This window comes from Giraffa tippelskirchi, chromosome 4 (genome assembly GCF_054371585.1).
Source record: "Giraffa tippelskirchi isolate mGirTip1 chromosome 4, T2T-mGirTip1v1.2.pri, whole genome shotgun sequence".
Lineage (NCBI taxonomy): Eukaryota > Metazoa > Chordata > Mammalia > Artiodactyla > Giraffidae > Giraffa > Giraffa tippelskirchi.
Genome location: NC_137278.1, coordinates 10,743,723 through 10,767,743, shown reverse-complemented (window position 1 = coordinate 10,767,743; position 24,021 = coordinate 10,743,723). Strand labels below are relative to the sequence as shown.

At 36.8% G+C, this 24,021-nt stretch overlaps 1 protein-coding gene and 1 long non-coding RNA gene across 4 annotated transcripts in view; one reads left to right on the top strand and one right to left on the bottom strand.

The window, feature by feature from the left end:
- Positions 1 to 2,264: 2,264 nt before the first annotated feature.
- The window catches only part of PPP6C (protein phosphatase 6 catalytic subunit), a 37,037-nt gene continuing 15,280 nt past the window's right edge, over positions 2,265 to 24,021 (bottom strand). Inside the window, exons 2-7 of one of the 3 annotated variants that reach the window (XM_081588591.1) lie at positions 16,718 to 16,840; positions 10,666 to 10,731; positions 9,479 to 9,620; positions 6,463 to 6,542; positions 6,078 to 6,287; positions 2,265 to 4,959 (exon numbers count right to left, since the gene is read on the bottom strand). In XM_081588591.1, the coding sequence (XP_081444717.1) occupies positions 4,711 to 4,959; positions 6,078 to 6,287; positions 6,463 to 6,542; positions 9,479 to 9,620; positions 10,666 to 10,731; positions 16,718 to 16,840 (870 nt within the window). In that variant the 3' untranslated portion in view covers positions 2,265 to 4,710. The remainder of the gene's footprint in view (positions 4,960 to 6,077; positions 6,288 to 6,462; positions 6,543 to 9,478; positions 9,621 to 10,665; positions 10,732 to 16,717; positions 16,841 to 24,021) is intronic. The other 2 variants (XM_081588592.1, XM_081588593.1) reach the window with 2 other exon arrangements.
- On the top strand, positions 13,696 to 18,420 carry LOC145545038 (uncharacterized). Its single transcript, XR_014081809.1, has 2 exons — positions 13,696 to 13,785; positions 16,648 to 18,420. It is a non-coding gene; the product is annotated as an uncharacterized LOC145545038 (long non-coding RNA).

The following is a 24,021-nucleotide window of genomic DNA, read 5'->3' as shown; positions in this document are numbered from 1 at the left end:
ACAGTATTGTCACTAGAGCTGCAGCTATTCATTTCTTAAGCTTTCCCAAGAAGTACATACCCTCAATTCTATCTCCAAATCATGTCCTGCTGCTGCTGCTAAGTTGCATCAGTCGTGTCCGACTCTGTGCAAGCACATAGACGGCAGCCCACCAGGCTCCCCCGTCCCTGGGTCTCTCCAGGCAAGAACACTGGAGTGGGTTGCCATTTCCTTCTCCAATGCATGAAAGTGAAAGTGAAGTTGCTCAGTCGTGTCCGACTCTTAGCGACTCCATGGACTGCAGCCTACCAGGCTCCTCTGTTCATGGGATTTTCCAGGCAAGAGTACTGGAGTGGGGTGCCATTGCCTTCTCTGCCAAATCATGTCCAAGTTCTAGTAATCCCTGCTTCTGTGCTTCTACTATATGAAATGCATGGCCTATCATTCTGGTACACGTTCCTCTTTTAATTCACACTTCCTCTTTTAAGCCTTCCCCAACTACTCCATCCTAATCAAACATTTCCTTCTCCAAATTTGTTGTACTTATATAAACTACACTATATCAGCAATTATATATTGCCTTGGATTACTCTTACTTCCTAACTACAATGAATTTGGGCAAATGGCATGTAAGTGTGCTCTCAATAAACTGTAACTTTGGGTCAGGGATTGGGTATTTTGAGTGCTGTTTTTAATCCTGAGACCAACTCTGTATGATATTCTTAGACACAGAATTTCTAAGATTAGAATCCAACTTGCTCGGGGGTCACACAGCTACAATAACCAATATTGTGTAAGATGTACTACTACTCTAGGATGCCCTAAAGGGGTTCAAGTTCCAGCTCTCCTGCACAAACTTGGGCAAGTTACCTATAATGCTTCCACATCTGAAGAAAAAATGAACAAAGAGGTAATATAGTCATTGAGCCATTTTAAGGATGACACAAAATAGAGCATGTACAGTATTCAGCTAAGTGTGCTCAATACAGGTTAGCTGTTCTTACTGCCTGGCAGACCTGGGGTTCTTACCTAGACTGATCCCAAAACCTATATTCTTTCCACGATTCCATAATGCCTGCATTCAGTCTTTAATAACCCATTTCCATTTATATAAAAAAGAGCAAACAAAGTGCAGAGAACAGTGGATTCCCCAAGGACTGAGTGGAATATACTTACATAATAAGTATTTTTGTTGACACACATGCAAAAAAAATTTCATAAACTTCATGCATTTTTGAATTAAGAAAACATTTGAATGATCCAAACCAGCATAAACTTACTATCACAAAGGTGGAAAAGGCACATATTCACCAAGTGATTAACAGGAAAACTAGTAAGAGGAGAACAGGTGCCTCCCCCAAGCATCTACTGTGTTTGGTTTCATGCTAGGAGACTTTCCAAATGCTTATGTTCGGTGTTTTACTATTGTATATTTCATCAGCATGACTCCACAGTTTAATTACGCAAGTGAAAGAGTTGTGACGATCTCATGAAGCAGGGTTCTTGGCAGTGGATCCAGGACAGAACAATGAATGTTGCCTTTAAAGAACTGGGACACTCAGAGTCAAATGCAGAACAAGAAAAGTTTCACTTCCGTTTACTCGTCAAGCAACCAAGTGAAGGAATAAGCATTTTTTAAAATTGTGTTACATAAAATGCTAACTTCTTGTGGGACATACTACAGACTGCATTAGATAAAACTTTTTGACAAACTTCCTATAATCTTTTTATTAATTTACACTGAGAGAATATAGCACCTTTCATCCAAAGAACTGAAGGTGCTTTACAAACATTAGCATTTAGAAAACAAGTACATTTAAAAATCTGGATTTTTGCTGTTAAATCTCTTCCACTCCAGATATACAATTTTTTGGAGGTTGATGTGAAGCAATTCTATTTCTAACAATGAAAGAGGCTCAGAGAGAGTTCGGATTTGCTTTCACAGTACAGGCATTTTCCAAAACCTGATGCTGGGCTTACAAAGCAAAAACACACAAATCTTAATGCGAAGAACAGTATTTCAAACCTTATTTCAAAAGCAAAACCCAGGGTTTAAGACATCAAAATCGTCCAACAGTTCTAGACATCCAGATGGAGTAGGAGCTGATGCAGGTTGCATATTAGAGATGTGCTCTTGATCCAGGCTTTTTACGATCACACTCGAATAAACACATTTAAAATGGCGAGATTTTTCAGGAAAAAGCATTAACCGAGAAAAAGCTAGCCAAGAGCATATCAGAAAAATGAGGAAAGGGGAGTAATTGGCAATTAAAAGTAGACAGTTCTCACTAGAGCCTAGGATATTTTATTAGAAACCAAGTATATCATCGGCAAATAAAAAGTTATTACCCCCATTAATACAACATAAGGGATTTTACATTCAGCCTAGACACAGGGAGTAACAAAGCCTCCTGCCTACAAATCTGTGACTTGCAAGTATTTTCCACCACATGATTACTCTAAATAGTACATAGCCCTTTTTATCAGAGGGATCCAAATATTCCTTTTAGGCTTACAAAGTCCAATACATTCACTCTCTCTTCCCTTTACATGTCTAATAGTAAAAACTTTTTTTCATGCAAAAAGCCATTATTCAGTTGAAGAGAAAAAATCAGGAAAAACAGAGATGGCAGTTAAGGAATGGACAGAAATATTGGCACATGCCCAACTAGTGACAAACAAACGCAGTACACCATGACTTAAAAATAAAAGTCACATTACACGGATACCTAAAACAACTACATCAATCTAAGCTAAGGAGTGTCAAATGAGAAGGAAGGGCTGAGGGTTACTGATTTTATTGGTACAACTTAAAAGCAGATGAGAGCAAGCACTTAAATACAATTTATGGTAACAGAAAAAAAAAAAAAACACTGCAGAGAGCTGTTCCAAGACCACACCAAGTTGTCTGCATCATTAATTTCCAGTGTTTCACAATTAGTATAATACATAGCTAATATCCCTGTAAGATAAAAAATACCTTTCCCCCTGAATTACACTGGGGTCAGGGCAGTAACACAAAGCTACTGACCCAACAGTTCAAGTGTTTGCAGCAAATGTCTTAGTCACTTCTTTCTTGCAGCTATACAATTAAAAACTATACAAGGAGCTGTGTGGTTAAGGGGGGGGGGGGGAATTAATACAGTATTGTGCTCATTTAATAAAGGAAAAGTCCTGATGAAAAATTATGTGCCAAGAAGCTTAGACTATAAAGATTTTTATTGCATTTCTAGGTAACCTGGAAGTTCTTATCCTGAATGGGAAAAAGTTGGTTTTCAAAACTACCTGAACAGATGCTAAAGTGCTTTATTAATTGGCTGGCTTCACAAAGATTTCCTGGAATGACAAAAAATTAATTATAGTAGTAAATGGATACCAACTATTTCACAAAATGGTTAATTTTAGCATCATTTATGACCAAAGTCACAAGAGACACTGGAACACTTGTCCTTATGAAGCGGACAGTTGCATATCAAGAACTGATCATCACAACCCTTTGGATATTCAAATTACTTACACAAAGCCAAAACATGGTATCACAGACATTTACAAAAAGGACAATTTGGGTTTTTTTCTACACTTTAAAAAATCTGCTTCAGATTACAGTCCACAAATACAAGAGTCCTGACTTTTCAACCTTTCCAGTTGCAGTTAAAAAATGAACACTTTCTAAAAGTTAAGGTCAAGTGTTACAGCAAGAAAAGACTGATTCCCATTAAAAAGTACATAAATTTTACTTAATGATACTCATGATATACTGTAAACTGGATTGATCACATTCTATTCAACTGGTATCAAATGAACACATCAGCATTACAAGTATTAAATGTTTTTCTACTACTGGAGAGGATATAAACCAAAACATTAATATGGCAGTTATTTATTTAGGCACAGTTTAGTGATTTTTTTTAAAATAAATAGTACTGAATTTCAGTTGAAGTTTAAACTTAATAGCCAAAGGGTCAAGAACTCTGATTAGGAAAAAAAAAAGAATAATTTTAAGCTAACAACGTATGCTGTTTAAAATTTCTAACACTTTAACCTATCTGAGTTTTATTTAGGATTACTTTATTAAAAAATACAAGGAATCTGGAAAAAGATCAATACAATTATCTTAATGTACAAAGTCATAAGCTATAGCAGTTTTAAAACTAAAATTTAAAAACACAACAAAGGGCAGCCCTTTAGACCAATTTATTTTATATCCATTTAAAATATCATCCAACAAAGGACAATGAAGTTTACAGCTGGGATGGTATACATAACTCGAGTCATTTGTAGTCCATCGTGCCCACTGGATAACAACTTTGCTGCTGAAATTTCTTAGAACTTACCAAACTAAAACAAAAGACTGAATAATACAAAAGGAGGAGTATTTCAGTGTAGTCTGTTCTATCAATTGGCTTTTTAAAAAAGGAAACACATTCTGTTTCCCTCAGACCGGTAAATAAGCAAGAGCTACATGCAGCAGTGTGAGTATTAAGACATTTCTCAAGTCTTCTCAAATGAGTCCAAGGCGGGGATGGGATGGGGGAGAAAACTGATAGAAAAACGTTGCTATAGACACCATAACAAACAATAAATTTAGATAATTTAAAATTAAAAAAAAAAGGCAAGAGGCAGCATTTCAGCAGCAAAGTGCTCAATAAAAAGTATATTGTAGAGGGTAATACACAAAAGTTGGGGTAAGAAGAGGGCAGAAAAGTGGGTCAGCAGGATAGGGTGAAGGCCTCAAAGGAAATACGGCGTCGTCGTTCTGGGAGGAATAACACGTTCTGAATCTGGAACTGCCCGGAATAACTTTGGTTCTCTTGTATTTACATCTTTGAAGACCATGATTGAAGCAATATTTCCACAACGATAGCAGTAATTAGGAGCAGACCATACTGTTACCAGCTTCTCATCAAACATAAATTTATAGCCTTCATGCACTAATTGATGTGCTCTGCAGATGAGTTTTAGGTTGTTGATATGAACAAACTGCAATTTAGAAAGGTTCTGTTAAGTATCCAGCACATTTTTTTAATAAATCAACCTACATATATAAGAAAATAAGCATTTAAATAAAGTATAAATCCTGTATCTACTAAAGCTCTCATGATTACAGAACCCATTCTACTGTTATTCCCCACTAATTTCCATAAGTTAGCCACTTTGGCCTGAGTTATAGAAATGATCACATAATTAGTCACACGTTTCTGAAAGAAAAGCCTTCTGTAAGTACTATCAGATATGAAGCAAAGTTTTCTATGGTTTAATAATAAATATGTCACTAACAGTCTGCACCCCAGGTGGCGCTAGTGGCAAAGAATCTGCCTGCCAATGCAGGAGACACAAGAGACATGGGGTCAGGAAGATGCCCTGGAGGACAACTGGCAGCCCACTCCAGTATCCTTGTCTGGGAAGTCCCATGGACAGAGGAGCCTGGCAAGCTACAGTCCATTGGGTTGCAAAGAGTAGGACACGACTGAGCACACACACATATTACTATCAATATCGATCATTTACTGAGGCTTCAGTATGGCTCTTAAAAAATTTGGAAAGAGATTTATTATCCTTTTCTTGCAACTGAAAGAAACAAAGGATCAGACAGGATAAATCTAGCTCTCTGACTCCACTATGCTGGATTAGTTCACCCTGTGTATGTATGTGTATTTTTAAATGAAAACAGTTGAACCTCAAAAAATCTGCCTATTCACAATAAACACACATATCAAATCATTATGTTGTATACATAACTAATACAATGTTATATGTCAATTATATCTCAATTAAAAATATATATATACACACACTAACAAATATATATTAAAAAGTTGCCTATCTCACCCTTGTTATCTCATTACTTGCACTGTTTAAAAGAAAAGGAAAATTTATTTTACACATAGTACCAGTGGATGCTAAAGGATGTGCTTTTATTACATGATCTCATTTAACCTTAAGGAAAGACATATGATAAACCAGACAAGAAATCTGATATCCACAGGCACCACAGTTTGAGTAAACTAGACTAGAAGTTTGGTATCTATAACAACCATAGTTCTTTACATATGCCATTAGCAACCAACAAACCACTTTTACAAAAATGTTGGCTTTACCTCATTTGTGACCTTTGCGCCAAAAAGCCAACCTGCTCCTCGGGGACTGATTGCCCAAGTATCCACATCTTCAGGATCTGACCAAACCAGATCACAAAATGCTCCTTTATGGGGAATTTCCTGATTCCGTTCAATGGTTCGAATTTGATCCAGTGTTTTGATATCAGGAGATAAACCACCATGAACACACAAAATCTGCTCATCTATTAACTAGCAAAAAAAGATAATAAAGAGTTGAATATATAACAATAAACTCAGTCATACCTAAATTCATCAATGAGTGCTAATGATATCAATATAATTGAGATGGCAATTAGATAAACATATGCAAAGTATTACTGGCAGAAAAATACTTAAGCTTTTTAAAAGATTTACATAAACTTACAGCTGCTACTGTGAGCATGTCAAAAACTTTGGTACAGTATCTCCAGGCATTAGCATTTCCATATTTGGTTTGGCACTCATCTATGAGAGAAACAGAGTTCTCATTAATGAAGTTCTGAATATGCTGATAAAAATAAAGAATACAAGGGAGTTCCCTGGAGATCCAGTGGTTAGGACTCAGCGCTTTCACTGCCGTGGCCTGGGTTCAATCCCTGGCTGGGGAACTAAGATCCTGCAAGCTGTGAGGTGTGGCCAAAAAAAATAAATAAATGAAATAAAATAAATAAAGGATATATCTAACACTAGGACAACAGAACTTGTGCTTAAACTAGGATGGCAAGTTATGACACATATTTAGCCCTGGTAGATCCTCCATGTAGAGCCAGGAGACTAGTGGCTAACTGGTCTAGGAAAGTGGTCCTACTTTTCATTCCAAAAGTGCCCCTAAGGAGCAGCTGAAATTATTGGTCAAATGCTATAATCAAGAAGAGCTAAATATTAACTTCACATAACCCAGAGCAAACGTTTTTGTCTTATCATTAATACTGGGAGTAGTTCCCTGGTGGTCTGGTGGTTGGGACTCCTTGTTTTCACTACTAAGGGTGCAGTTTTGATCCCTGGTTCAGAGAACTGGGTCCTACAGGCCACGTGGTGTGGTCAAATAAATAAACAAACTTTTAAAACCTTCTGGGCAATTCCATCAAACACAGTAATGTATTTAATGTGACTACTTTATGCTAGCAGGATAACCAAACACATTAGAGGACCCTTAATCACAAGAACATGGGTAATCCCCTTTTCAGCATTTCTCAGGCCTACGCTGTCTCTTCTGAGATTTTCTGCAGATTGTGCAACTACACACTTGAGTTCCAGTAAGTATGTGGGTAGTTATCACTTGGTCTTACATAATCTCAGCTGAACATTCTCTCTGCTATCTACAACAGTTAATAGAGTATATTAATCTCTTCTCTCAGTTAATACCAAGGAAGCTGTGCTCTTTGGCTTCTTCCTTTATTTTGAAAAAAAACACGTTATCACTATTGTCCTAAGTACAGTTGCAAATGATACCGTGGTGTACGGTCAACCCTCATAATTTTCTACACTGTATCTCTACGTGAGGCAGGATCCTTATGTAAACGTCTCAGGAGACATCTCTAACACTGAGCACAGTTTACCAGTAGGAACTGACTTGTCAATTTTCCACCCTAACACATAAGCAAAGCACTTGGTTCGTAACAACTGCTCACTACAACCATGTTTATCAGTATGAACTGAAGGCCCAATATAATAGTTATATGTGGACATTTTTACTTTAAAATCAAAGTTAAGTTCCATGATGACTAAATCTATCTTCCTCCTGAGGAGCAGATGGGCTTCCTCTTACTAAACAAAACCACAGATGAGCACTAGAGCATGGCTTGGGATCAAAAACACTCAGTACTAGATGTTGTGCTGCCGTCCTTTTCTTCGGTCAAGGCATCTTGATTAACATGTCCTCCTTCCTCTCCCCCTTTTATTCCTTTTGCCCTACAGTGATAATGCTGGTCAATTTCTGGGGTGTAAGTATACGCATAATAGTAATCTTGGACAGCTAGAGTCAGCTGCTTTCACTGAGCTAACATCATATAATATGTTATCCAAAATACGGACTATTTTGTAAAATCATCAATCAGTTTTATTCCAAATGGTATTTGGCATTTTGAGAATGTAAATAAGAAGTAACTTGTAGAAAGGAGATAAATATTAGCCATCTAACTTTTCAATTTCTATTAACAAAGTTATACAAGCAACAAATTCTCCAAGAGTCCCCTGGTGGCCTAGTAGTTAGGATTCCAGGCTTTCCCTGCCGTGGCCTGCATTCAATCCCTGACTGGGGAACTAAGGTTCCCCCAAGAAACAAAGGGTGACCATAAATAAATAAATAACAAAAAACTGTCAAAATTTCTCAGTTTAACAACTGGCAATGGCTGACAAAATGAGCAGTAAGAGAGTTCAATTTATCTTTACAACAACAGAAGATAATTAAAAATATCAAGTCTAAAACTAAATGGTTATGAGATTAATATTTTAAATCTCTCAATATTTGCCTTAATTGTGCTCAAAGAAAATTCATATTAATATCTCAACAGTTCTATCTACCTCCTTCAAAGAGCTCCGAATCTCATTTCTAAAAACTTTCAATCATATAAAAGTTTTATACAAGTAGCTATTTTGCTTTTAATGACTTGAGTTCTAGTGCAATCCCTGAGGTCCTAGTATTCTCTGGAGGAAGAACACAGATTTACAGTATATCCATACAGTGTTTTACAGTGCAGCTATAAAAACAACATTAATGAAGTGAAAAAGCTGGTCACAATATTAAAAAACCAAGTATGATCACATTTTAGCTTGATGTGATGTATACATACACAGATATGTATACAAACACACACACATACATATGTATATAGAATAGGCTCTTAAACTGAGTGTACAAAACATTCCTTTTCAGCAGATTCTAAGGCCCCACCCCAAAAGGTCTACAGTGGCCCCCAGCAGTCTGCAATTTTAACAAGCACCCCAGATAATTCCAATGAGGTAAACTGAAGACTACGTTTTGAGGCACTGATCTAGAAAGACATACACCAAAAAGTTAAAAAGGGTTCTCTCAGACTACTATGTATAAAATAATAAGCAACAAGGATATACTGTACAACACAGGCAATATAGCTAATATTTTATAATAACTTTAAAAGAAGTATAATATATAAAAATATTGAATCACTGTGTTGCACATCTGAAACTAATACTGTAAATCGACTATATACTTTAGTAAAAAAAGAAAAATTAGAATGGTTCTACGTAGTCAGATTTTCAACTGATTGAAGGAAAAAAAGGAGTTAAAAACAAGAGTGGAAAAAGATTATCTGTATTTTCTAATTTTACTATTAAAAGCACATGCATGACTTATGTGGTGTTTTTTTTCCCAAAGAGGAAGGTAAGACAATATTTAGAGTCAGAGAAATAGAAAATCTTACCATAAAATCCATACACCTGTGTTATCTGTCTACTCTCATGATTTCCTCGCAAAAGTGTAATACGATCAGGCCATTTAGCCTTTAGTGCAAGAAGGTAAGTGAAGGTCTCCAAACTATAGTAACCTCGGTCTACAAAATCACCCTGTAAAGTAAAAATTTACAGTTACAAACAATATAATAGCAACAATATTTTAAAAAAATTATACCAAAGTGCACAAACTCAGAGACATAGTACAAAATAACAAAAATGAAGAGTCACACATTGAATCATTTGGAAATTGGGTTTTAACAAAAAATTGAAATGGAAGTAAATAAGCTGTTCCTACTGTTTGTGCCAGTCTTATGCTACAGCAGGCTTACAGCAACCTGCTGTGCAGTTCTCTCAAGGATTTTCCCTATAAAACCACCATCTTTTCAATTCTCTATTACCTAAATTAATAAGCGTTTGTAAAAAATCATGTGTGAATCAAAAAACTTTACATGAATTTCAAAAATCTTTTTAACTGTATCAAAAGAGCTGTCAATTTGAAATTAGTTTTTTTTTTTTCAGAGCAAATAGCGTAACAGTGTTCTACACTCAGCTTTGTATTTAACAACTGCATGTGATGACATACTATCTACACTTCCCATTTATGTTTACTTGGGCCAATATTAGACCACAGGAAAACAGCTAAAAGAATAAGAAAGTAAACCAGAAATTTTCAGAAGGAAGGAAAATAACAGGACTCAAAAAAAATTAAACAGGAACATTTTATTCCAAAAAGAAAGCAAGTATCTACCTTAATAGCAAATGTGTAAATGTGTACATTCTTCAATCCAGATTAATAACAGATGAAAATGAATGCTCAAAAAAAAATGACAAAATAACAGTAAATTGAAGATTTATGCTTTAAACCTGAGGTTCCAATCTATTTTTTTGTTGTTGTTTTTGCCTAACCATTACTGAAGGCTACAACCCAGTCCTACCTGCACAGCAGTTTACAAAAATAATTATTCTCAACTAAAGGACACAGCAAAATGTAGCAAAGTACTGAATCACCTTTTCACATATTTAAATAGTGATTGTCACATGGCAATGAAAGTATTATATAATCTACATGTAGTATGACAGATCTCCTCCATTTAAAATAAGTAGTTGAAAAAATATAAAATAAAGTAAGTAGTTGATATCACCAGCGTTTACATACCATAAATATGTAGTTTGTGTCAGGAACCTGACCTCCAGTTCTGAATAGTTCACAAAGGTCATAAAACTATAAAAGAAAGGCAATATATGCTGATTACAAATTCCTGTGAAGGAGTAAAATAATGAAACTGAGGCCAAATTGTGTAAAGAAGCAGTGAATTAAGACTTCAAATATGTATATTCATAAAAAGAAATCAAGTGCAAACTAAACTACCAAGCACACAGCTTCCAAGTCTTAAAAAAAAAAAGCACTAAAATGAAGCTCTTGGTTATCACTAAAGTCATTCCTAGCTCATCAATGTCATGGCAAACCCCCTCAAATTTCTTTCATACATCTTCCCGTCTATCACTAGAGAATTTGAAATCATGTATCAGTTACCTAACTGTCGATAAGCTAACCCAATCATCTTGTCCCACATTCTGCATCTATTTTAAAGAGACAAAAGTTAAGGGAACAAGTGAATAAGAATTTCTTTCAAAGAATGAGTTTACATGACACTTCATAGTGTCCTACAGAGACCAACCTACCTTCTTACACTCTGCTTTCAGAGATGTGCACCCTTAGGCTCTACAGCTGTGCAGAGTCTTCTCAATAATCAGTATATTAAAAAAAAAAAAAGTATATTTCATCATACTCTGTTTGTCTGAAAATTTAACTGACAAAAATGTGTGCTTGATAACTTCAGCCAACTAGATTATCCTAATCCTACTTCCTAAAGAAAACATCACAGTTTTTCTGAAAAAGAATTTTGGATTAAAGGTATTGACTATACTATACCAACTACTATTAATAATTTCCTTCACATCTGTCGTTTACATTTGAAAGTAAAATTTACATAGTAATATTACTTCTCACTTCCTACCTCACATATATGTATGTATGTGTACATCATCTATATATAAACAATCACACAATATAAGCAGGAAAAAATAAGTATATATATATTTATACACACACTCAGTGTATATATGTGTATATGTAATACACACACACGTGTGTGTGTGTTACTTTGGCCTAGTGATTCCACTTCTGTGACTTTATCCTTAAAGGGAGGAAAAAAAAAAAGGTGTGTAACATAAAGAAAATGCATCATAGCACCATTTCTAATAAGAGAAAAAACAACCTTCATGACCAACATAGAGGAATAATAATAAGACCCAGACCTCACACAGTCATAAATAATGATTATAATGGAAACTATGTAGCAAAGTGGGACAGAACACAAAATAACACCTATAATATAACTATACAATTTTACTATGTAAAATATTGAGTATGTACACACAAGTCTGAAAAGAAACATTTAAAAGTTTTATAAAATAGCTGCTTCTTTACAAGTATTGTAGAAGAGTGAGTGTCCTTAGACATCCAAATGTCTGCAGCAACATGTTGTTGAATAAAAGCTTTTTAAGTTTCCATTTACTTTATATATATTTAATGGATGACCAAAAATTCTGCTTCAGGGACCCATAGTTCCTACTCCATACTGAAAGTTTTCTCCAAAATTCTTTAATATAATAAAGAGTTACTAAAGTGACTCAGAAAGAGAAAGATAAATATTGTATTCTAATGCATATATACGGAATCTAGAAAACTGGTGCTGAAGAATTTACTTAAACAGGGCAGGAGTGCAGAAACAGACATAGAGAATAGACTTGCGGACTCGGGGAGAGGGGAGGAGAGGGTGAAATATATGGGAAGAATAACATGAAAACTTACATTACCATATGTAAAATAGATAGGCAACGGGAATTTGCTGTACAGCTAAGAAAAGCAGGGGCTCTGTATCAACCTAAAGGGGTGGGATGTCAGGGAGATGGGAGGGAAGTTCAAAAGGGAGGGGATATATGTACACTTATGGCTGATTCAGGTTGAGGTTTGACAGAAAACAACAAAATTCTGTAAAGCAATTATCCTTCAATAAAAAAATAAATTAAATATATATATATAAAATAAAGAATTACTAAAAACATATGCAGACAAGTAACTGTCATACATTACTGGGAGCCCATCTCATTATTTCACAAATAATTTCTACCATCTATTGTATGTTTTTCATATCACACATACTCTGTAAGTGTTCTTATTTTAAAACAAAATGAATCCTGAGAAGTGGATTTTACCCCATTATTAGAGGCAAAGAAATAGTTGGCCAACTCAGTAGTTTTTAATTTTTTTGGTTTCAGGATCCAAGCATAGTCTTAAAAAGGCTTTTGTTTTTACACTATATGAATCAGTATTAACCATATTAGAATTTTAAAGTGATCATTTGCTAATGCTTAAACCTCAAATATGCAGATGACACCACCCTTATGGCAGAAAGTGAAAAAGAACTAAAGAGCCTCATGATGAAAGTGAAAGAGGAGAGTGAAAAAGTTGGCTTAAAGCTCAACATTCAGAAAACTAAGATCATAGCATCTAGTTCCATCACTTCACAGCAAATAGTTGGGGAAACAGTGGAAACAGTGGCTGACTTTATTTTTGGGGGCTCCAAAATCACTGCAGATGGGACTGCAGCCATGAAATTAAAAGACGCTTACTCCTTGGAAGGAAAGTTATGACCAACCTAGACAGCATATTAAAAAGCAGACACAACAAAGATCCGTCTAGTCAAGGGTATAGTTTTTCCAGTAGTCACGTATGGATGTGAGAGTTGGACTATAAAGAAAGCTGAGTGCCGAAGAATTGATGCTTTTGAACTGTGGTGTTGGAGAAGACTTTTGAGAGTCCTTTGGATTGCAAGGAGATCCAACCAGTCTAACCTAAACGAGAACAGTCCTGAGTGTTCACTGGAAGGACTGATGTTGAAGCTGAAACTCCAATACTTTGGCCACCTGATGAGAAGAGCTGACTCATTTGAAAAGATCCTGATGCTGGGAAAGATTGAGGGCAGGAGGAGAAGGGGATGACAGAGGATGAGATGGTTGGATGGCATCACCGACTCGATGGACGTGAGTTTGAGTAGACTCCAGGAGTTGGTGATGGACAAGGAGGCCTGGTGTGCTGAGGTTCATGGGGTCACAAAGAGTCAGACACGACTGAGCGACTGAACTGAACTGAACAGCCAATCCTTTGGGATATGCTGTTTAAAGTATACAAAGAAAATCCAGCTTCATACAGGTATGTGTTACAAAAGGGAGGAGAATTTTAATAACCTTTAGAGATAATGGTGCATATTTTTCTTCTAATACATCAAAACTGGACAACTGGTCTCTTCTCAAACTGTGTTAGATAGGTTGGTCTAACACTTTGAGTGGGTAATACATTCTGGTTATTTGGAAAATGAAAAATAGTATTTCCTTATAATCATTAAAAAAAATATTTGTTAATATTATCACTCATCTCATCAGAAAGTCTTTTAGGTATCAGAAGCTAGGAGCTTCATGGTGGTGAATTCAAATTTTCTAGAATTCCATCTTGAAAACTCAAATTCTGTCATCAGCAACAAATACTATCAATTGTTCCTCTTAAAGTGACTGGCTCACTTCATTCACTTTTGAAAAATAGTTGCCAAATACTCATAGTTTGTCATGCATTCTCTCAAGTAAAAATAGCATTCCATTAAAAAGAGAAAAAAAAGAGGCTATTTCAGATGGAGATACAAAACTGCACAAGTAGTCTTCTTTTGAGAAAATCATTTTTCTTTGACATGCAGTAGATGTGCTTTATGCATACTTCCTACTTCATCACAGGGACTGTTCAAAAGATGTTATCTACTCAATGGTTAAGAGTTACTATTAATTAATATTACTAGTTCATCAAGGACATTCTTAAATGATACTGGCATTTTATTTTACTGTAAATGCATGCATGCCAGTGAAGAATAAATAACAACCAGCACAGGCTTGGTGACACTCCCTTGATCAGGGAGGCAGCAGCAGTTTTACCCTCAGTTGATTTTGTGCCATCTTACAGACCCTCAAAGGTCCACATATCTAAAGAACTGAAGAGCTAGCTGAAGTGGCTTCTTAAACAGCTATTATGTACCCAGGCAGGACTTAAACCAAACTCTGTTTGACACTGAACTCTACAACCTCCTCACTAGATTATACTGTTTCAATGCTTCCTGGCACTGTATGTATGCCAACACTTTTTATGAGTTTATTTATAGTCATAACCCAATCCTGCAATTCCAGAACTGGCCCAAGGGGAAGACAACTGTACATGTCCCAAAAGACACATCTTACATTTGACTTTAGTCTACAGACATTTGCTTCTCAAGTCCTATGCTTTCAATGAGCAATTGTTTTAAAGGGTCAAGTACAAGAGAAACACTGTTCAGTTTGATGGCAGTCTTAACATGGACTGGGAGTTTCCTGGTGGCCTAGTGGTTAGGATTCTGAGCCGTCACTGATGTGGCTCATGTTCAAATACCGTTCAGGGAAGTGACAGCAGGTGGGTGAGCAAACTGCAGGCAAAAATAACAACAGCAGTAGTATGGGCTATTGGGCATCTATATGAGTTTCAAATCTCAGCTCTGTCCCTTAGTAACTATGTGAATTTGTGCTAATTCCTCAATTTTTCAGTCTCAGTCCTTCTCCCCAAAATGATCCAATCTCATGGACCACTTAAAAAAAAAAAAAAACTGACATGGAATTTATGAGAAAGCACTTTATTAATCTCAAAACACAAGATAAATGAAAGCAAGAGGTGTACATTTGACTGAAGGTATATATAATACAGAGTGTAAATTTATTAATTAATTTCAGCAGTATGCAGTTGTCTCTACTTTCCTGACCTTTGATCATGACTGTAATTCACATACTGAAAAGTCCTTGGGGAATTTTCTGGTGGTCCAGTGGTTAGGACTCTGTACTTTCACTGCTGGCTGAATCTGAGGGCACAGATTTAATCTCTGGTCTTGAACTAAGATCCCACAACCTATGCAGTGCAGCCAAACACAGGTAACCCTTCAATTTTAATATTATAATCAAAGGAAAACACTGCTTGGTTTATTCCAACTTTTACAAATATGTTAAAGGCACTGCCTATATTAATATCCTTTATGTTAGCAAAATAGAAATGTTTATTATATTTTAGGAGAGAAGTTACATGGAAATCAAGAAACACACTCCTAATGGTTTACTTTAGAGAACTAGAATTTTAACAGATCAAATATGACATAATGGTTTCTATTTAGAAGCTGATAACATGCAGATGTCATTTACTATAACCTCAAACATCCAGAGAACGGACTGAAAAACCCAACTCGATCAAAACCAATCCACACACCTTTCTGCTCCTTTAGGCAGTCAGTTAAGGTCATGTTGGCATTCATAAATCCAATGTTGTTCACAATATATTATTATTATAATTATATATTATGTCACAATATAGTATATTAGCCACAACTCCCCTGCATGCATAAGGCAGGCTATGAGTGTTTTGTTCAGCTTTCATTACCCAGGAAAAAAGAAAAAAACTCCACAAATACAGTTTCCTAACCAGGCTAAACACTGACAGTAAGAGTCTAAAAATGAGGTGTACCCCTCCTGTCAATGCTCTGAAACTCTTAAAAACAAACGAAACCCAAGCAGATGAAAAAAAATGAACTGTCTTTCTCATTCCATTCTAGTACAGAATTGCTGTGAAATCATGCACCAGTAGTTTTATCTTTCTGATCAGTTGTTAGTCTCATTCCCACTAAGGAAATGATGAATTTTCAATAAAATATGACATTAAGTGAACAGAATGAATACAACAAAGAGTAGAATGGATTGAAAATTAGTGCCCCAAACCACAGCATCCCCTATCAACCATAGTAACCATGAGCAGTCAGTCTGTCGTTATTTTCCATCTCCTCCCGTCCACACAACAACAATGCTTCACTCAGCTCACTTCCTAAGTGTGATTTCAACAAAGTCCATGAATAATTTGACTACTGTTTTTATTCAGTTTAACAGTAACCAGGAATCATTAGTGTCACGCAGACTGAGGCATCCTAGCCAACCACTAGCTGCTTTTTTTTTTAATATTTTACAGCACAAGTGGAAACACACATGGACTATGGACAGACGGTACAAAAGCTAAAACTCTGCTCATGAAATTTTACCTGTCCATGTATGTCTCCACACACTGTTACTGGTGTTGATACTGGCTGGACATTTGACTCTTCCAACAGGAGGTCACAAACGTAGTCACATAGCCGCTGTAAGAAGAGAAAATAAAATGCAACCTTTTATTACAACATTAAAGCTGAAGACCAAATGCAAAAAAGACAAGAACTAACACATGTAATAACTCAATATTCAAAAAACTAAGATCATGGCATCTGGTCCATCACTTCATGGCAAACAGATGGGGAAACAATGCGAACAGTGAGAGACTTTATTTTCTTGGGCTCCAAAATCACTGCAGATGGTGACTGCAGCCATGAAATTAAAAGATGCCTGCTCCTTGGAAGAAAAGCTATGACAATCCTACACAGCGTATTAAAAAGCAGAGACATTACTCTGCTGACAAACATCCCTATAGTCAAAGCTATAGTTTTTCCAGTAGTCATGTATGGATGTGACAACTGGATCATAAAGAAAGCTGAGCAGCAAAAAACTGATGCTTTTGAACTGTGGTGCTGAACAAGACTCTTAGAGGAGTCCCTTGGACTGCAAGGAGATCAAACCAGTCAATCCTAAAGGAAATCAATCCTGCATATTCATTGGAGGGACTGATGCTGAAGCTGAAGCTTCAACACTTTGGCTACTTGATGCAAAGGGCAGACTTAGAAAAGTCCCTGATGCTGGGAAAGATTGAAGGCAAGAGGAAAAGGTAACAACAGAGGACAAGATGGTTGGATGGCTTCACCAACTCAATGGACATGAGTTTGAGCAAGTTCCAGCAGATGGTTAAGGACAGGGAAGCCTGGCGTACTGTAGTCTATGGGATCGTAAAGAGTCGGACATGACTGAGCAACTGAACAAAATACATGTATTGTTTCACAGAAAAGGAAACTACTCTATGATGACTCTGGGATTTGATCTGTCAGCTTTCACCTTCCTCTCACAATGCCTATTCCAAAATGCAAACTCCCTGGCTACACAGGTTCCGTTCAGTTCAGTTCAATTGCTCAACTACACAGGTAACAGGTTCTAGAAGACAGCTTTGCAAGGAACTGTCAACGCATGCTCTTCACACACACACACACAAAGTAAAAGTCAATCATTTTAAACGGAAAAGGTCCTTATCTGCTAATTTTTTAAGTAAATTACAAACCATGCACTTAGCAAATATGATCCAGCAATTGCATTCTTGGCAATGAAAATTTATGATCACATAAAAACCTGTACACAGAAGTCCACAGAAGCTTAATTCATGAGAGCCAAAAACTGGAAATAAATCAGATGTTCTTCAACAGTGACTAGTTAAGTACATTCACACAATGGAATACTATTCAGAAATAGAAGGAAACAAACTATTGACACATGACAATCTGGATAAATTTCAAGGGAATTATGTTCAGTGGGGGGAAAAAAAAAACCCTACCCCACAATGTTACATACTGTATGACTCCATTTATATGACATTCTTGAAATTAAAAAAGTTACAGAAATGGAGACCAAATTGGTTGACTGCCAAGGAATTAGGAGCAACAGGAGGGAAATGGGTATGGTTATAAAAAGGACAACATGTGGACTCCTTGGGGTGACGGAACTGTGTCTTAAATGTGGTATTGGATACATGAGACTACCGATATAATAAGACTGCAAAGAACTAACTACACAAATAAGTACAAGTAAAACTGGAGAATGATGAACAAGATCATGGGGTGTATCAATGTCAATATCTTGGTTGTGATATCTGTTCTATAAGACGTTACTATCAGGGAAAACTGGATAAAGGGAGATTTCCCTGGTGGTCCAAGGGCTGGGACTGTGAGCTCCCAATGTACGGTACAGGGGCCCTGATTCGATCCCTGGTCGGGGAACTGGATCCCACATGCTGCAACTAAGAGCTCACATGTTCACATGCCACAAACTAAAAATTGTGCAGCCAAATATATAAATAATTAAAAAAAAAACTGGAAAAAGGGTACATGGGATCTTTTGGTATTATTTCTTACAAATGCATATAAATCTACAATTATTTCAAAATCAAAAGGTTAACTAAAATTAATTATAAAATATAAATCTAAAATTGAAGAGTCACTCCACCTTTCAAAAAGAGCTCTAAATGTTTACATTTTTAAAATATTTGTTCCTCTGAAAGCACTCATATCAAAAGACTTCACAGAAGGAAAACGATTCTCACAATAGTTCTCTGGAGAAGGAAGGGTACAGTTTGCTGTGTAAAGAGAAGTGGAAGGGAAGTCTCCTTCCATCTGAGACCAGTTAATACTAGTCAGAGGCTATATTAAAATTAAAATCTCATAAAATTAGATTTTATGAAGGTCAGCCAAGAAAGGACAAATTAAACTACATGAGCATAATGAAATGATTTTAAACATTAATTACAGTATCTAAATGCTACGATTACTTAAATATAGCAGAGACACACTTTAACAGTTACAGCCACAATACTTTACACACAGGTAAGCAGCAGAGAGCAGCCACAATGCGAGGAAGGAGGAGGAGTAAGAAAAAAGGCCCCCCAAAAGAAAATGAGGGAAAACCAAGCAGTTTAGAACTGTTCAAAATAAAAAGAATCATTCAAATAGCACCTCAAAGGAAAGATCTTCCTTTTGGCCTGGAGTCCTTCTGGCCCCGTAGTAGTGAGCTCTTTCTTGTGCTGAATTTCCTACAAACCTCACAGGCTTCAATAAACAGTCCTTGGTCCTGACATACAATCCATTCATATTCATAACAGGAAAAGATACTGATGAAAGTCCTTTAGTTCCATTTTGCATTTTAAAAAAAAACAAAACTCAGCTTTTTCCTCCCCATGTAGGGAAAATCTCAGTTCTTCCCTACTGTGTGCTTCTGCTTATGTATCTCCTTTACTAGTTACACAGAACACTCATATTTCTGACACTTCTGGTCACCAAATGTATGGAGGTTTTATTCCCTCCCTACAATATGCAATTCTCTGTAACATCAGCTGGGTATCCTACAATCTAACTCAATTCTGACATTATTTATTACAGATAGTGTCAGATCTCACAGGTTAAGAGCTCAGTCCCACAAGACTGCCCCCTCTCAACTCCCCCACCGACATACACACACACTTCAGACACCAGTTGCAAGCCCAGGTTATATCACCTGCACTTTTAACCAACCAGCTATAGATCAGAGGTTCCAAAGGCCTCCTCTGTGAGTTTGAATATTTGCTAGAGCAGCTTGCAAAACTCAGGGAAGCACCTGCATTTATCAGCTTATTAAAGGATGTGATAAAAGGATACAAATGAACATCTAGATGGAAGGGATGTGTGGGGCAAAGTATAGGGAAAAGATGGAAACAACTGATCTTTTCATTATCACCATAGTTTTGCCTTTAGTAGAATGTCATGTAGTTGGAATCATACCAATGTTGCCTTTTCAGGTTGGCATCTTTCAAAGTAATACGCAATTAAGCTTCCTTCCTGTCTTTTCATGACTTAATCATTTCTTCTTAGTGCTAACATTCCATTGTCTCAATGTACCAGTGTATCCATTAATCTACTGAATGATACCTTGGTTGCTATCAAATTTGGGCAATTATGAATAATGGTGCCATAAACATCTGTGTATAGGTTTTGTGGTAGACATGTTTTCAGTCCATTTGGATAAACACCAAGGAGCATGACTGCTACAACATATGGTAAGGGTGTTTAGCCTGGTAAAGTGAAAGTAAAGGTCGCTCAGTTGTGTCCGACTCTTTGTGACCCCATGGACTTTTCCATGGAATTCTCCAGGCCAGAATACTGGAGTGGGTAGCCTTTCCCTTCTCCAGGGGATCTTCCCAACCCAGGAATTGAACCCAGGTCTCCTGCATTGCAGGCGGATTCTTTACCAGCTAAGCCACAAGGGAAGCCCAAGAATACAGGAGTGGGTAGCCTGTCCCTTCTCCAGCAGATCTTCCCAACCTAGGAATCAAACAGGGGTCTCCTGGATTGCAGGCAGATTCTTTACCAACTGAGCTATCAGGGAAACCCAACTGACAAAAGATCTTCCAATGTGGCTCCTCAAGTCTGCATCCCCATCAACTAGTGACAGCTTCTGCTTTTGCCAGTGTTGTCAGTGTCACAGGTGTGTAGGAGTATGACCCTGTTATTTTAATTTGCATTTCCCTAATGACATATGATATTGAGCTATTGAGCACCTTTTCATATGCTTATCTGTCTTCTATATATTTTCTTTGGTGAGGTACCTGGTTCAGGTCTTTGGCCTATTTTTAATAAGGTTAAATAGGGTTGTTTGTTTTTGTACTGTTGAATTTATCAAATATGTCTTTCACAAATATATTCTCCCAGTTCGTGGCTCACCTTCTCATTCTCTTGACAGTGTCTTTTGCAAACCAAAGTTTTAATTTTAGAAAGCCCTTTCCTAGAAGCCAGTGCTTCTCAATTATGTTTTCATAAGTAGATTGTTTTGATTTGTTGGGGTTTGGTGATGAGGAACCAGGAATTTGAGGGGTCTTTTTAACAACTTCATTGAGATATAAATCACATATCATAAAATTTGCCCCTTTACTGTGTAAAATTCAATGCTTTTTAGCATATTCACTGTTGAGCAGCCATCATCATAATCAATTTTAGAACATTTTGATCACCCCAAAAAGATCACTAATGTACTCATTAGCATGCATCTCCCAATTCCCATAACCTCACTCCATACCCATTGATGATAATTTATCTGCTGTGTCTATGGATTTGTTCATTCTGGACATCTGGAAACGGGGCCTTTTGTGACTGGCTTCTTTCACTTAATATATGTTTTTAAAGTTCAGCCACATTGTAACATGCATTATTTCTTTGTTCTTTTTTTATAGCTGAATAATATTCCATTGTATGTGTTTATCACGTTTTGCTTATCTATCCATCAGTTGTTGGACATGTGGGTTATTGCCACTATTTGGCTGTAAGAACTTGATTTTGACACAATAAGTCTGTGATGCCTATCAGACTTCAAGGTGCCTAAGACATGCTTTGAACAGCTGATCAAATGAGTCCTGTTTTCAAGGAAAAGTATCCAAGCCAGAGAGACCAATGTGGAGACTGTGAGAAAATATACAGTTCAAGTCATGAGACTAGAAGAGACAACTAAAGTGGCTGCTTATAAACAGAGAAAGGGGTTAAGTTCAAAAAAACATTAGTCCTAATACCTCCCATAGAAGTTGGGGGGGGGGAGGGGGAACCAGCAAAAGAGACTGCTTGATGAGGTACAAAGGAAACCATGTGAGTGTGGTATTATGGAAGTCCTATGAGGAAAACATTTCAAAAGAGGAGTGATCAACTATGTTCAGTGCTGATGGAAGGTCACATTTTGGAGAAACAGAGTAGGGCTGAGAGGGAAAACTCCTTTATTCCTAAATCAACAAGTACCAATCAGAGAGTATCATACACAAGTAATACCATGGCACAGTTCAGAGGTTAAGGGCACAGTCTTTGAAGTCAAAGAGATCACAGAACAAATATGAGCTCTACTTCTTATTACTTATTACTTAGTTTACTGTCTGTTACTTAGCTGTATAACCCTGCTAAGTTACTTGATCTCTCTGTGCCTCAGTTTCCTCATCCACAAAGCAGAAATACCAATCTGGGGAGATTCTAAGGATTAAATAAGGCAGTGCATGCAAAAAACACGATGGAGCTTTACATACGCAGAGTCATATACAAAATCTACTACATAAAAGAATACACTGAATTATAAAGTATGAGTTAGAAGAATACATATCAAACCCAAAACAGCAGTTGCTGGAGATGTCAAACAAAAGGAATTCCACCGTCATCTTTATTTATTTCACTTTTTAAAGAAGCACGAAAGGGACTTTCCTGGTGGTCCAGTGGCTAAGACTCCCTGCTCCCAATGTGGTGGGCCCAGGTTTGACCCCTCGTCAGGCAACTAGGGAGAAGGCAATGGCACCCCACTCCAGTACTCTTGCCTGGAAAATCCCATGGACGGAGGAGCCTGGTAGGCTACAGTCCATGGGGTCGCTAAGAGTCGGACACGACTGAGCGACTTCACTTTCACTTTTCCCTTTCATGCACTGGAGAAGGAAATGGCAACCCACTCCAGTATTCTTGCCTGGAGAATCTCAGGGACAGCGGAACCTGGTGGGCTGCCATCTATAGGGTCGCACAGAGTTGGACATGACTGAAGTGACTTAGCAGCAGCAGCAGCAGGGAACTAGATCCCACATGCCACAACTAGGAGTCTGCATGTCACAACTAAAGAAGACCCGGCGTGCTGCAACTAAGACCTGGCACAGCTAAATAAATAAACTAAATATTTTTTTAAAAAAAAGGATAGAAAAATAAAAAAGCATGAAAAAAGTGTATTCTTGGTGGAAGGAAACAGATATGTTGTAGGCTATCCTTCATATTCTCCTGTGGATACTGCATTTCTTTTGCAAAAAAACTTAATGTTATTTTGAAACTAGAAAACAGCCTTAATTGAAAAAATGCAGAATAACATATATGCTACCTCTTTTATTAAAGCAAAATATATATAGTATACACACAAATATATATAGTATACACATAAATACACACACTTGCTTATATTTACTTGCCATGCCTAAACTGTTGTTTCTGAAAAGATCCATAAGAATCCTTATACTGGCTATCCAATATGAGGAAGGGAACTGGGTGACTGGGTGGTAGGAGGCAAGAATGGGAGGAAGATGTAACTTTTATATAGTCTTTTACTCTGTTTAAGTTTGGAACCACATGACTGTATTATTTATACAAAAAAATTGTTAAAAATATGTTACCAGGAAGAACAGTCTTTTCAACAGAGGGTGCCAAGACAACTGGATTTCCACAAAAGAATGAAGCTGGACCCCTACCTCACACCATATACAAAAATTAACTCAAAACAGATCAATGACCTAAATATAAATGCTAAAAACTATTAAACTCTTAGAAAAAAACATAGGGATAAATCTTTATGATCCTGGATTTAAGCATGAGCAATAAAAGAACAAATAAACTTCATCAAAATAAAAAAATTGTGTGCATCAAAGGACATTATCAAGAAAGTTAAAAGATAACCTGTAGAATGGGAGAAAATACTTGGAAATCATTTATCTGATAGGAGTTTACTATCCAGAATATACAAAGAACTCCTACAACTCAACAACAAAAAGACAACCTAACTTAAAAAACAGGAAGCAACTTCCCAGGGGGCCCAGTGGGAAAGACTCTGTGCTCCCAATGCAAGGGGCCCAGGGTCTGTCCCTGGTCAGGGAACTAGCTACCACACGCCAGAACTAAAGATCCAGCAT